Below are 11140 nucleotides of genomic sequence, written 5' to 3' on the forward strand. Positions count from 1 at the left end.
CTGCTCTCTTTACCTGGCCTCCCTTTACCCAGCCCTGGACTGACCCTTTGACCCCTTGTGGAGGGCCCCTCCCCCCTGGATTGCCCCATAGGGCTTAAAGGGCCCCTCCCTACCTCACCTGCTGGGTGGAGAAGCACTGGGGGACCTTTGACTGCTGAGGCTGCAGACAGGGACAGGTAGGTGGCTCAGAGGTAACTCTAGTCGCTAAAGGGCTGGAGCAGGGTGCAAAGGAAACCACAGCAAGTGGACCTTTCACCTTAGATTCATTGTTTAGATTCTACAGAATTTCAGCTGCAATCTGGGAAAAGGGACAGGAGCCGAGGGGCTTCAAGTCACAGCATCTAGAATTGGTTTCCCTCTTGAAGATGCCCCATAAGCTGCCTTCTATGGCTGTGTTTTGAAAACATGCTTTTTTTTTTTTTTTTTTTTGAGACAGGGTTTCGGTATGCAGTTCAGGCTGGCCTCGAACTGGCAATGATCCTCCTGCCTCAGCCTCCCGAGTGCTGGGATTACAGGCATGCGCCACCACTCCCAGCAATGCCTCACCTTTCTTGATGGCCACCCTGGGTGATGAAGTATGAGGGACAGTCAGGAGTTAAGGGTTTCCTGAGGGAACGTGGTGCTACTCTGCTAAGCCTCAGCAGCCTGACCATCCCAAACCTGTGCCTCCACTGCCCCCTCGTGGGAAGGCCAGGTGCAGCGGCCTTTGCAGTAGCCCTAGAGCTGATGTGGGAGAGCTGCAGGGACGAGGCTGCTCCCGCAGATTGGGCTATGGAGTGGCTTTCCTCTTGGAGCCAGCAGCGGAGTAAGAGGCTCGTGAACAGGGTATTCTCCCAGCCTTGAGGACTTTGTAGACAAAACTTATTCCTCTGCATTCAGGGCTGTCTGACTCAAAATGAGGAAGCAGGAGCTAGGGGAGGGGCTGGACCACTCCCTCACTCCCTCACCAGTCCACCTCTCCTGCCTTCCAGGGTCACACTGGCTTCCTGCCGACGACAGAACTGAGATACCCTTCCCAGGATGGGTACTCATACTGAGCTCCCAGTGCCTCACACAGGCCACATGAAAACAAGGAAGCTGGCCACCCAGTGCTTTACTCTCAGCCAGGGTGCTGCCCCCAGGTGGTAGCTCTGGTCCTGCAGAGGAAGGCCTGTCCATGCCCACTTCCACCCTGCCCTTCCCAGTAGATTCTTGCCATGTATCCAGGGGCATCTGAGTCAGTCTGGCCGAGAGGTGAAGAGAAGTCAGGGCGCCAGTCAGGGAGAGGCCAAGGCAAACCCAGCCCAAGTCTGAAGGTCCTTGAAAGGTGACTCCCAGTTTGGACTGGGACCAAAGGGACCACACATTTATCTCCTGCGAAGAGCTCTGGTCCTTGGAGTGGCTAGGCCCCACGCCCAGCTCCTGCAGAGGGGCGGCCAGGGCCTGGCTGTCACTGGTGCTCTGCTGACCCGTCTCTGTAAGCCTTCTCCTCCACATGGCTGGTCTGAGCCAGAAGCCACTGCCGCTCAGGCTCACTCACTGTCAGTCTAAGTGTCACTTCCTGGAAGACGCTGCTCAGGGCCACCTGCATGAGCCAGAGGCCAGGGCCACTAAGTTACTCACGAGTTCCAACACCACCAGCCCCACCACCCAGACCCAGGCCTGCCCCAACCTCCTCACCTGCTCAAAGTGAAGTTTCTGGAACATCCGGATACTGGGTTCATTTCCTTGCCCAATTTTTGCCTCAAACTTCGTCAGACCTAGCTTGGTCACTCCTCCAGACATAACGGGGAGAGGGGCAGGCAGCAGGATGAAGCTCCCATACTTCCTGTCCCCACTTGCAGGGGAGGCACCTGTCACCCGCCTCCCTCCCTCGGGGACCTAGCCCTTCCTCCCCACCATGGTCCACTCAGGCCATCTTACCATAGGACATCATCAGGAGAGCAGCCTCCGTGCCGAAGCCCTGGCCCCTGCAGCTGGGCTCTAGGACAAAGAGCAACACAGTGGCTGACACCAGTGTGTGACACCCCGTGGGGTTGGTGCTACTGTTACACACTGCGCACGAGGAAAAGAGGCACTCAGATGTGAAACAACACACCCTTGGGTAAATTTGCTGCTTGCAACCCAGGAATCTGACTCCAAAGCTGACCCCTTCACCTTAGTACACTACCATGAAGGAATCAGGGGCCCCTGGGGAAAGCTGAGGAACCAGGTATGCAGAAACAGGAGGGGTTCCTCTAGTAGGAGAACACTCTGGAAATTGTTTTTCAAGAGTCCCCATCTACCTCAAGGATAGGGCAGACTGAATTTAAAAGTCTACACTGAAGCATAAGGAAGAAAGTGATGATCCCAGGGGTGACCACCAGGCTGAAGGGAGCGCTGGAGGGCAACCTGCCCCAGCCAAGTGCTGGTCTCCCACTGAGCTCTCCGAGGTTATAGCTCAGAGGTCTGAAGGCCAGGAAGGAAGGGAGGCTCAGCCATACGGAACAAACCTGCAATCATGACCTCAATCTCCCCCAAAGTGGGGTCTTCCGGATCCGTGAGGAAGAGGTTCACATCGCCCACCATGCAGCTCTCTTCAGCAGGGCCTAGCCGGGCCTGCCACTTCTCTGCGTCCAGCACAATGAAGGTGCACTCTAAGGGAGGAGATGACAGTCACCACTCCAGTTACCACCCCCAGAGAAGAGAGGTTAGAGGGTGTTTGTGCCCAAGGCAGAAATTACAGAAAACCCGTCTGCCTAGCTGGAGAAAAGGGACCCAGAGCTTCAGGCAGCTCATTACAAAGCTCTAAAACTGTCCTAAATCTAAAGGAAAAACATGGCCTTCTCCGAATAACAACTGTACCCAAAAAGAGCAGAAGACCCAAAGGAGGATGATTACTACATTAGGCTTGTCCCAACCTTGTGATCCACCAGCCTCAGCCTCCCAGGTAGCTGGTTTTACACTGGCATGTGCCACTGCACCTAGTTTCCAAGCTTTTCATAAAGCTCTCGTGGCCCCAGAAGGGCTAGGAGTAGGGCTGGAGAAAGGTGGGAATCTGGAGACTTCCTCTGACCCAGCCCACCCAGGGCCAGGGCCAGGGGCCTTGGCTCCTCACTGTCATCGTCCTCCTGCCAGCTGCACTGCATCGCATACTCCTGCTCCAGGGTCAATGGCTCTGAGGCTGTCAAACGCTGCAGTTCCTCTGATTTCATCCACTCATGGTACCTGCAGGGACAGAGGGCTGGCCTTAGACATGCAGGACTGATTTGGAAGCACGGGGCTTATGCTTTATAAGAGGAGGAAGTGTCTGTAATCCCAGCTACTCAGTAGACTGAAGCAGGACAGTACAGGTTCAAGCACAGCTGGGGCAGCCATCGACTTCATGAGACCTTGCCCCAAAGTAAAAAACTATGAATGCCAAAAGGCTGGAGATGTAGCTGAGTGCAAAGGCCCTGGATTCAATCTCCACTACAAAAAAAAGTATATAACAGGGAGGAGACCCACAGGGTCATAGAAGACCCAAAGAGGGTTATGGATGTTCCTAGGACGGAAGGTCACCGAACAAGACCCCTAAGCAGGCCAGGCACACAAAAGAACAGCACGAAGGAAATGTTCTATCTGCTCACCTTCCCAACCTGGCTCAGAGGTACATTCAGAGCAGTCTGAAACCAAACATTCCCCAGATTCCTGAGAGGGAGTGTATGGCAAGCCAACCTCATCAATGAAGGCCTGAAAAACCCCCACAAAGGCAGGACAGCAGGGACTCCCGAAGGAAAATTATAAGTACAGGACACTTCCATAATTATCACTTGCACAGTTACATTTGCCAACTGCTCCTACAAAAGTTCGTTCTGTGACTCAGTTCTAGCCTTTCAAGCAGTAGACATCAAAACAGTGCAGTAGGATTGTGGTGCTACAAGCCTGTAATCCCAACACTTAGGAGGCTGAGGCAGGAGGACTGCTACAAGTTCCAGGCTAGCCTGGGCTCCATGAGTTCAAGATAAGCTTGGACTACCTTCAAGACTGCGTCTCAAAAAAAAAAATCAGACTGAGCCTGAGCCACCCCCACCAAAAAGGTTACGTTCTAACCAGGTCCTACTCCTCTGTGTCCCAAGCCCAGCCCACCAAAATGCCAGCCTACCATTCTTCTCTCATGGACCCCACACTAAACTCATTGGAAAAATGGCACTGCTACCCATCAGGAGTCAGTTCAAAGGACCCACCTCTTGAGAAACAAAGATACAGGTATAGTAGGTGAAGCCATCTATTACTTTAAGGCCAATGTATTCTTCAAAAACTATGAAGTTAAGAATGAAGCTGACAGGACTTTGATATATATAACTCTCTACATTTCTGAAAACACCAGGGTCTGGGATGTAGCTCAGCAGCACAGTGCCTGCCTGGTAAGCACAAGGCCGAGAGTTTGATTCCTGGTCCAAAAAAAAGGAAAGAAAGAAAAAGAGGAGAAGGAAAAAAAGAAAAGAAAGGAAGAAAGAAAGAAAGAGAAAAAGGAAGAAAAAAAGAGAAACTCTGAAAGAAAGAGAAAGAAAGAAAAAAGAGAAACTCCAATGTGCAATTCCAAAAGCCAAGCAGAGGGGCTGGGGATTTAACTCAGCAGCACAGCGCCTGCCTGAAAAGTGCAAGGTCATGAGTTTGATTCCTGGTACCGGAGGAAAACCAAAAAAAAAGAAATGTAGACACTGGAAATCACTAATTTTCCCAATCCTGGAGAGCCTGGTTTCCCACTAAATGCCATTTATGCCAAACCTGGAAACAAACAGGAAGATGAGGTGAGACAGGTAGAGCCCACCCGCAGCAGCTAAGGCACAAGACTGGACTGAGATTTGTGAAAAAGGTTCTGCCCCTCAGAATGATAAACTCAGCAAGTGGTGGATCTGCTTTGTGAAAACTCAGTTCATGAACAAGAGCTGGTCAGGACCTGGGCAGGGAAGAGCCCCTGACGGCCACCGCCTCCAGAGCCCGGGCAGAGTTTTACAGAATGATGTGCACACCCCTTTTCCTTTATTTCATAAAGATTTATACAGAAGCAAAAAGGGAGCCTGTCTATCTGATAAGCTCTTGATCAACACTTTAGTAATGGGAGGAGGAAGTAGATTATACAAGAGTGACTCGAAAATTTCTTCAGTATCAAGCTGGTGCTTAATAATAATTAAGTTCTAATAACAACAAAGACTAACGTCCATCAACTGAGGATTTTAGGACAAATAAATGTTAAGTCTCCAAGAACTGGGTATATTTGCCGACACCAGGGAAAGTCAGTTTACAACTAGGCAAGAATACCATTTCTTTTTCTTCCTTACATGCAAGAATACCATTTCATTTCTTTCTTAGTTGACAAAATAATTCCGTACTGAAAAGTGAAAAGGCAGTTGAGAAAAGGAAAGGGAAAAACAAGGAAATGGTCAACTTCTTCCAGGGAAGTTGCAGCCCTTCACTTCAGCCTCATTCCCCCTCGCTCCTGTTTTTTTGAGACAGGGTCTCGCTATGCAGTTCAGGCTGGCCTTGAGCTCACTCTGTAGCCCAGGCTGGTCTCGAACTGGCAGCGATCCTCCTGCCTCAGCCTCCTGAGTGCTGGGATTACAGGCGTGCGCCACCACACCCAGCTTCATTTTTCCTCTATGCAATTACTTCTCACAACCAGTGTTTCTTCTTCTCAAGGCAAACAGCCCTGAGATTGGGGATCAGGAAGGCTCCTGGCTGTGCCATGGACAGCTGACTCCCTCAACCTCATGTGCACTACAGGTGTACCCCAAGTCAGGTGACCAGTTACCTAGGTACGTGCTCTGAGGTGTAGGGTACCAGGACCACCTTCTTCCCCAGCAACATAGTGTTCTGATTCAACCTCATGGTAGCGCCTGCAGGTAGGGGTCAGCAAAGACTGCAGGACGCTGCGTTTTCCTCACTTAGGATGGGCGCCGGTTCTCTTGCTGGGGTGGAGCTAAATTGACAGAAGGGCCTCTCGACCTTTTTTCCTTCCAAACACTTCCGAGAAAGCGCACTCAAAACTCTTGCAAGAAAGGAAGCTGAGCTGAATGAGTATAATTAAGCAATCCTTGGCTCGCATCTCAAAGGGGCCAAGCCCGGGCTGCCATTCCTTCCGTCCCTTCGGTCTACCCTCTAGAACTTCGATTCATCAAACCCGCGCACTAAAAGTTTATCCTCAGTGCGCCTATCGCTTGCCCCAGTTCCAGGATTTCAGCCCAGAATCAACTGTCAGCCCTGCGCTAAACCTATTTCTAACACCTCGCTCAGGCGTCCACGACACCCACGTCTGGCCCCCTCTCCTCCCCGCCCCTAATCCCAGCCTCACCAGCGCCCTCCCCTTTGGATGGCGCTACAAGCTCCTCTCCTCGACCCTCCAACCACCCAGGCCCCGGAACTGACAAGCTCACACCCATCCCTCGCCGAGGAAAGCGTCCCCAGGCGAACCTGTCACCCGCCTCTCCCAGCTACCCATGTTTCCCCGCCAGGCCGGCGGCAGCGCACTTCCGCATGCGCGCACCTTCCCACTTCCGCCACGCAGACGGCAGCCCGTAGGCCCAACTCCGGCCCCGCCTCCGCGAAGGACCCAATCACCGTGCCGCGCCCCGCCCGAGGCGCGCGCCGGGAAGGTGGGCTCAAGAGCCAGCGCATGCGCCCTATGGGCGCTGGTGTGAGACAGCTGGCGCCGGCAGTGGCAGAGGCTACAGGCAGCGGCCCGGCGATCGGGAGTTATCTGTGCTGCAGGTGCCGTGCCGGGCCGGGTGAAACGGTGGGATGGGATGGACTGGGGTGGCGGACTAGGAGCTCCCCCAGCAGGGAGAACGAAGGAGAGACTTGCATAGAGGCTTTTGAGAAGAAAGGCAGATTTAAGAGTGAGAAATCCAAAAGCAGGGCAGAAGGCAGATGGGGGCCGCGGAGTAGAGGCCCCGTTCAAAAGAAGCTTTGGGACAAAGAGTTGGATTGGAGAGCGACCCAGGAAGCCCCAGATCCCTGCCATGAGCGGCGAGGCACAGTTCCATGGGGTGCCCTGTGTGGTGGTGAGCTCACAGTTCCTGGAATTAAGTGGGCATAAGCACTCAGAGTGTGTAAAGGGAGCTGTAGCGGTGGGTGAGACTTAGTAGCTTCAAAAGCTCCTTAAGTCACTTAAGGATCCGAACAGCATCCATGCACAGAGCTGTGCCGTGAACAGATAGGGCCTGTTAAATGAAACTGCTGGGTTTCCATCGTCCTGGGAGACCCTTCCCTCTAGGCTGAGTCTTGAGGCCCAAAGTGTGTTATTAAAGTGCAAGAGGGCTGGGGATATAGCTCAGCGGCCCAAGCGCCTGCCTGGCAAGCACAAGGTCCTGAGTTCGATTCTCGGCACCAAAAAATAAATAAACAAAGTGCAGGAGATGTCATGGGGGTGACTGCAAATCTCCCATCCCCGTCTTGGTCTGCCAGAAAGTTGAAGTCTACTCTTTTGCCTTAGGGACCTGCAACGACCACCTCCCCTGCACAGAAGCAACCTCTGCTGACCACCCTCCCTCGCTTTTTGGAGATGGCAGGTGAAATCACAGAGACTGGAGAACTCTATTCTCCCTATGTGAGTTTTCCTTCCAGAATCTGTTTTGTTGAGAACAGCGCTTTTGGCCTCTAGAGAAACTTACTAGTTCCAGTGAATGTTACAAGCGGTTCTGCTGGTTTAAGAAGACCCTGGTGAAGACAGGGTGGGGGCTGCATATAGCAGGAGCCCCACTGCCTCTGTCATAGCTCAGAATCCTGAATCAAGTTTATTCCCTTTGTAGAGGCTTACCATACAGTGTCAAACCCAACAAAATTAACTGGCTAACGCTTTACAGTATTTATCTCAGGGCTACCAACACTTCCATATGGTGCTGCTCTTCAGATGGACCGTGATTGACAATTGTTGACGGGGTTTTATTCAGCTCAACAATTTGAACTTGCTGTGGTCTGCAGCTGACTTGTGCATTGCACAACTTTTATGGTCTTGGATGTCGAAAGAGGCAGAGACTTCAAACAGCAGTTAGTTGGCGTCTAAAATTAGGACAATTAGAATGATTGATTTCTCTCCGTCTTGAGTCTCTTCGGCCCCTCACTCCCCGCACACACAGCCAGTTTATCTTCCCTGTGTCATGTCCACTGGTCATGGTTGTTACATCACAGAACCTCTTGCCTGGATAAGTAGCTGGCAGGTAATCATTTAAATAATCAGACAGTTGACACTTGTTGCTACCACGTAGCCCAGGGAAAAGCAGCATTTCTATAAGTAACCAGAGCCTTCTATCTAGAATTTACCTGCCTTAAGCTGCAGCCCAGCTTTGCACACACCTTTCTACCCTGGGAACCTCTAGGAACCCTAGCATCGCAGACACTAGCATTGTGTTGTGACGGGTAAGGAAGCGTGTCTGTGAATAGCCGAAAGAAACCTTCCTCACTTCAGGTCTTCCTGTTAGGCCTGTACTATTGGCATGCAGCCATAAAAGAGCCTCCTTCACCTGCGTAGTTTACGAGGGGGAATTTTTTGTGAACCCTGGAATGGAATGAACAGTGTCCCTCTCATATGTGGAATTGGGTAATAGTTGCCAGCCTCCTGTGTCAGCAGTGAAATGGCCATGCCTGAAAGTCCCCTAGTTCTTGCTTTTTCTTATAATGTCTATAAATTTAGAGTGGAGGAAGTGAGTCATTTCTGTAACTGAGTTTCAGAAGAGTTTGAGATGCCCCAGACTGGCCTTAAACTAACTCACTGTGTAGCCCAGGCTTGCCTCAAATTTGTGATCCTCCTGCCTCGGCCTCCTGAATGCTGGGATTACATGTACATGCTCCCATGCCCAATCTGCCGCTTTTTTCTTTTGCATCCATTTCCTGTATGTTTTATTTTGTTCAGTGTCTTTCTCTGAGGGCCAGCTCTGCACAGTTGTCATAAACCGGTGCTATTTCCTCTTATCCTCCTGACAAAGACAGATGTAGGGGAAAGATGGGCAGTGGTGGGACAAGGTAGCGGTAACCAGGGAGAAGTGGGCGGGGTTTTCAGGGAAGAAAACATCTCTCCACCATTCTGGGAGAATTAATCTTGATTCCCTATAAGACAAAAAGAAGGTTATCATCCACGGATCCCAAATCAACTATAGAACCGACTGACTTGGGGGCTGGGGATTTAGCTCAGCGGCAAAGCGCCTGCCTGGCAAGCGCAAGGTCGTGAGTTCGGTTCCCGGTACCGGAAAAAAAAAAAAAAAAAAAAAAAAAAAAAAAAAGAACCGACTGACTGCCAAAGCTGCTGAGATACCTGTAGGCCTTGCTTGGTGTAGGCAGAACCCTGCCCCAGCTGCCTAGGGAGACTAAGATACTGGGCACATAGTTTATAAAAGTATATCAGCTCATGATCATTCCCAAGACAAGCCTCTTGTTAGCTCTGTATTGCCCCATTCCTTTCCAAGTGACTTGAGTTGTGAGTTCTTTTCCAATTCAGGGGTGGATGTTTGCTTTAGCTTGATTTAATTCTGGTTGTTTGTTTGTTTGTTTGAGACAGGGTCTTGCTAAGTAGCCCAGGCTAGCCTCGAACTCGTGTCAATCCTCCTGCCTTAGCTTCCCAAGTGCTGGGATTACAGGCATGTGCCACCGCTCCCTGCAGCTAGCAGGTTCTTGCTGAAGATCTTTGCTCTTGCTTTTGAAGGACAGAGTCTTGGTTTCAGTCTTAAATCCAATCAGCTCTTGCACGTCATTGCTGCCTGTGTCCCTTGACAGTTTTCAGAGGGGAAGCCATTGAAAGGCATGGGTGACCACTGCCTCCTGCAGGTCATGGGGGATGCTGTGGGTTGGGGCTGAGGCAGATGCCATGCTGTGTGCTAAGGTCTCCCGCACACAGGTCCCTGTGAGCAATCACGGGAGTGGGCCTGTGCCTCCTCCAGTTCAGCCACTGAGAAGGGAACTAGAGGAGGCTTGGTTTTACGTGCACATGTGGGCCTTGCCTTTGGAGACTGGCAGGGTCCTATTCCTCTGCTTTATGGCCTCCTCCCCAGGAGGCTGGCCGTAGAGAATTGTCTCTTGTGCCCTTCCTCTTCCTCCTGCCCCACAACTCCTCCTGACTTAGCCTGCGGCCCAGCGCAGAGTTGCTTCTTGCCTGCATTTGTCTGCTCCTTGTGATTGGTCCTTGCTGATTACCTTCACTGAAGGTAAAAAGGATGAATGTTCGCTAGGACTGCTGAGGCCCTGGGAAGGCAGGGAAGTCCTGCTTTGTCTTACAGGATTCCAGGGCCCCGCTAGGGGCACAGCACCTCCTTTGGAACTAAAATATAGTAACTGTCCTCATTGCTTTCCTCATGGGTAGGACACAATGCCGGACACCCACAGCTGAAATGAGGAGAGGATTATTTGGGTTCACAGTTCATGGAGGTTTCAATCCACAGCCACATGGCTCTAAGGCAAGCAGTATGGCGGAAGAGAATTGTTTATGGCAGGCAGGAAGCAGACAGGGAGATGAGAGGAGGAGGGAGGGGGAGAGACCCTTCCAGGCCACACCCTCCGTGACCCTCCTTGAGCAGTTTCACCTCCCGACATCACATTTAACCACAAACCCACCAGTGGACTTCACCACTGATGACTGTCACACCCCCATGATCCAGTCACTTCCTAGGAGCTGCACCTATGGGCTCTTGAGGCTTTGCGGGGAACATCTAGATATAAACCGTAATGGTAACAAGACAACCACAACTACCCATTTCTGTTAACTGCCTAATTCACTCCTGTCTAAAGTTGTGAATGAAAGTGCTTTATTTATTTTGTTGTTGTTGTTCCAGGAATCAAACTCAGGACCTTGCCAGGCACTCATGCCACTGAGCTATTTCCCTGGTCCCTGTCTAACGTTGTGAACGCTTCTGTTTTCACTGGGATTTATTTGAAGTCTCCGTTGGGTACATGATGCATCATTACATCTCTGTCTCCAGCAGCAGTTTCTCACTAAAGAGAACCAAGCTGTAAGAAGTGCAGATGTTAGGTGATCAGGTTGTGTCTGTTCTGTTAGTGCCCTGCTTAAAAGCCTCCAAAACATCAAACTCCTATCTCCTATAAAAGGGCTGCACAACAGAGGCATGGCGGTGCACAGCTCTAATCCCAACACTCAGGAGGCTGAGGCAGGATGATTGCAAGTTTGAGGCCAGGCTGGGCTCCATAGTGAGTTCAA

General features: G+C 51.3%; 2 protein-coding genes and 1 pseudogene across 5 annotated transcripts in view; 2 read left to right on the forward strand and 1 right to left on the reverse strand.

The window, feature by feature from the left end:
- Positions 1 to 1073: 1073 nt before the first annotated feature.
- Positions 1074 to 6484, reverse strand: Nat9 (N-acetyltransferase 9 (GCN5-related, putative)). 3 transcript variants are annotated; one of them, XM_005412253.2, is made up of 7 exons: positions 6412 to 6457; positions 5753 to 5989; positions 3077 to 3186; positions 2472 to 2615; positions 1903 to 1962; positions 1660 to 1754; positions 1074 to 1564 (listed from the first exon to the last, which is right to left on the reverse strand). In XM_005412253.2, the coding sequence occupies exons 2-7, from the start codon at positions 5827 to 5829 to the stop codon at positions 1430 to 1432; spliced, it is 621 nt and encodes a 206-aa protein (XP_005412310.1). In that variant the 5' UTR covers positions 5830 to 5989; positions 6412 to 6457; the 3' UTR covers positions 1074 to 1429. The 3 variants fall into 3 exon arrangements, with proteins under 3 accessions (XP_005412310.1, XP_013364112.1, XP_005412311.1); XM_013508658.1 differs by having other exon boundaries at positions 5753 to 5920; positions 6412 to 6451; XM_005412254.2 differs by lacking the exon at positions 5753 to 5989 and having other exon boundaries at positions 6412 to 6484.
- Positions 4091 to 5744, forward strand: LOC106147393 (annotated as a pseudogene).
- A 121-nt stretch (positions 6485 to 6605) lies between the features above and the next one.
- Tmem104 (transmembrane protein 104) overlaps positions 6606 to 11140 on the forward strand; it is a 62502-nt gene continuing 57967 nt past the window's right edge. For both annotated transcript variants that reach the window (XM_005412255.2, XM_005412256.2), the window contains exons 1-2: positions 6606 to 6708; positions 7433 to 7546. In XM_005412255.2, coding sequence (XP_005412312.1) covers positions 7502 to 7546 — 45 coding nt within the window. In that variant the 5' untranslated portion in view covers positions 6606 to 6708; positions 7433 to 7501. The remainder of the gene's footprint in view (positions 6709 to 7432; positions 7547 to 11140) is intronic.

This window comes from Chinchilla lanigera, unplaced genomic scaffold, assembly GCF_000276665.1.
Source record: "Chinchilla lanigera isolate Chin_1 unplaced genomic scaffold, ChiLan1.0 scaffold00152, whole genome shotgun sequence".
Classification (NCBI taxonomy): domain Eukaryota; kingdom Metazoa; phylum Chordata; class Mammalia; order Rodentia; family Chinchillidae; genus Chinchilla; species Chinchilla lanigera.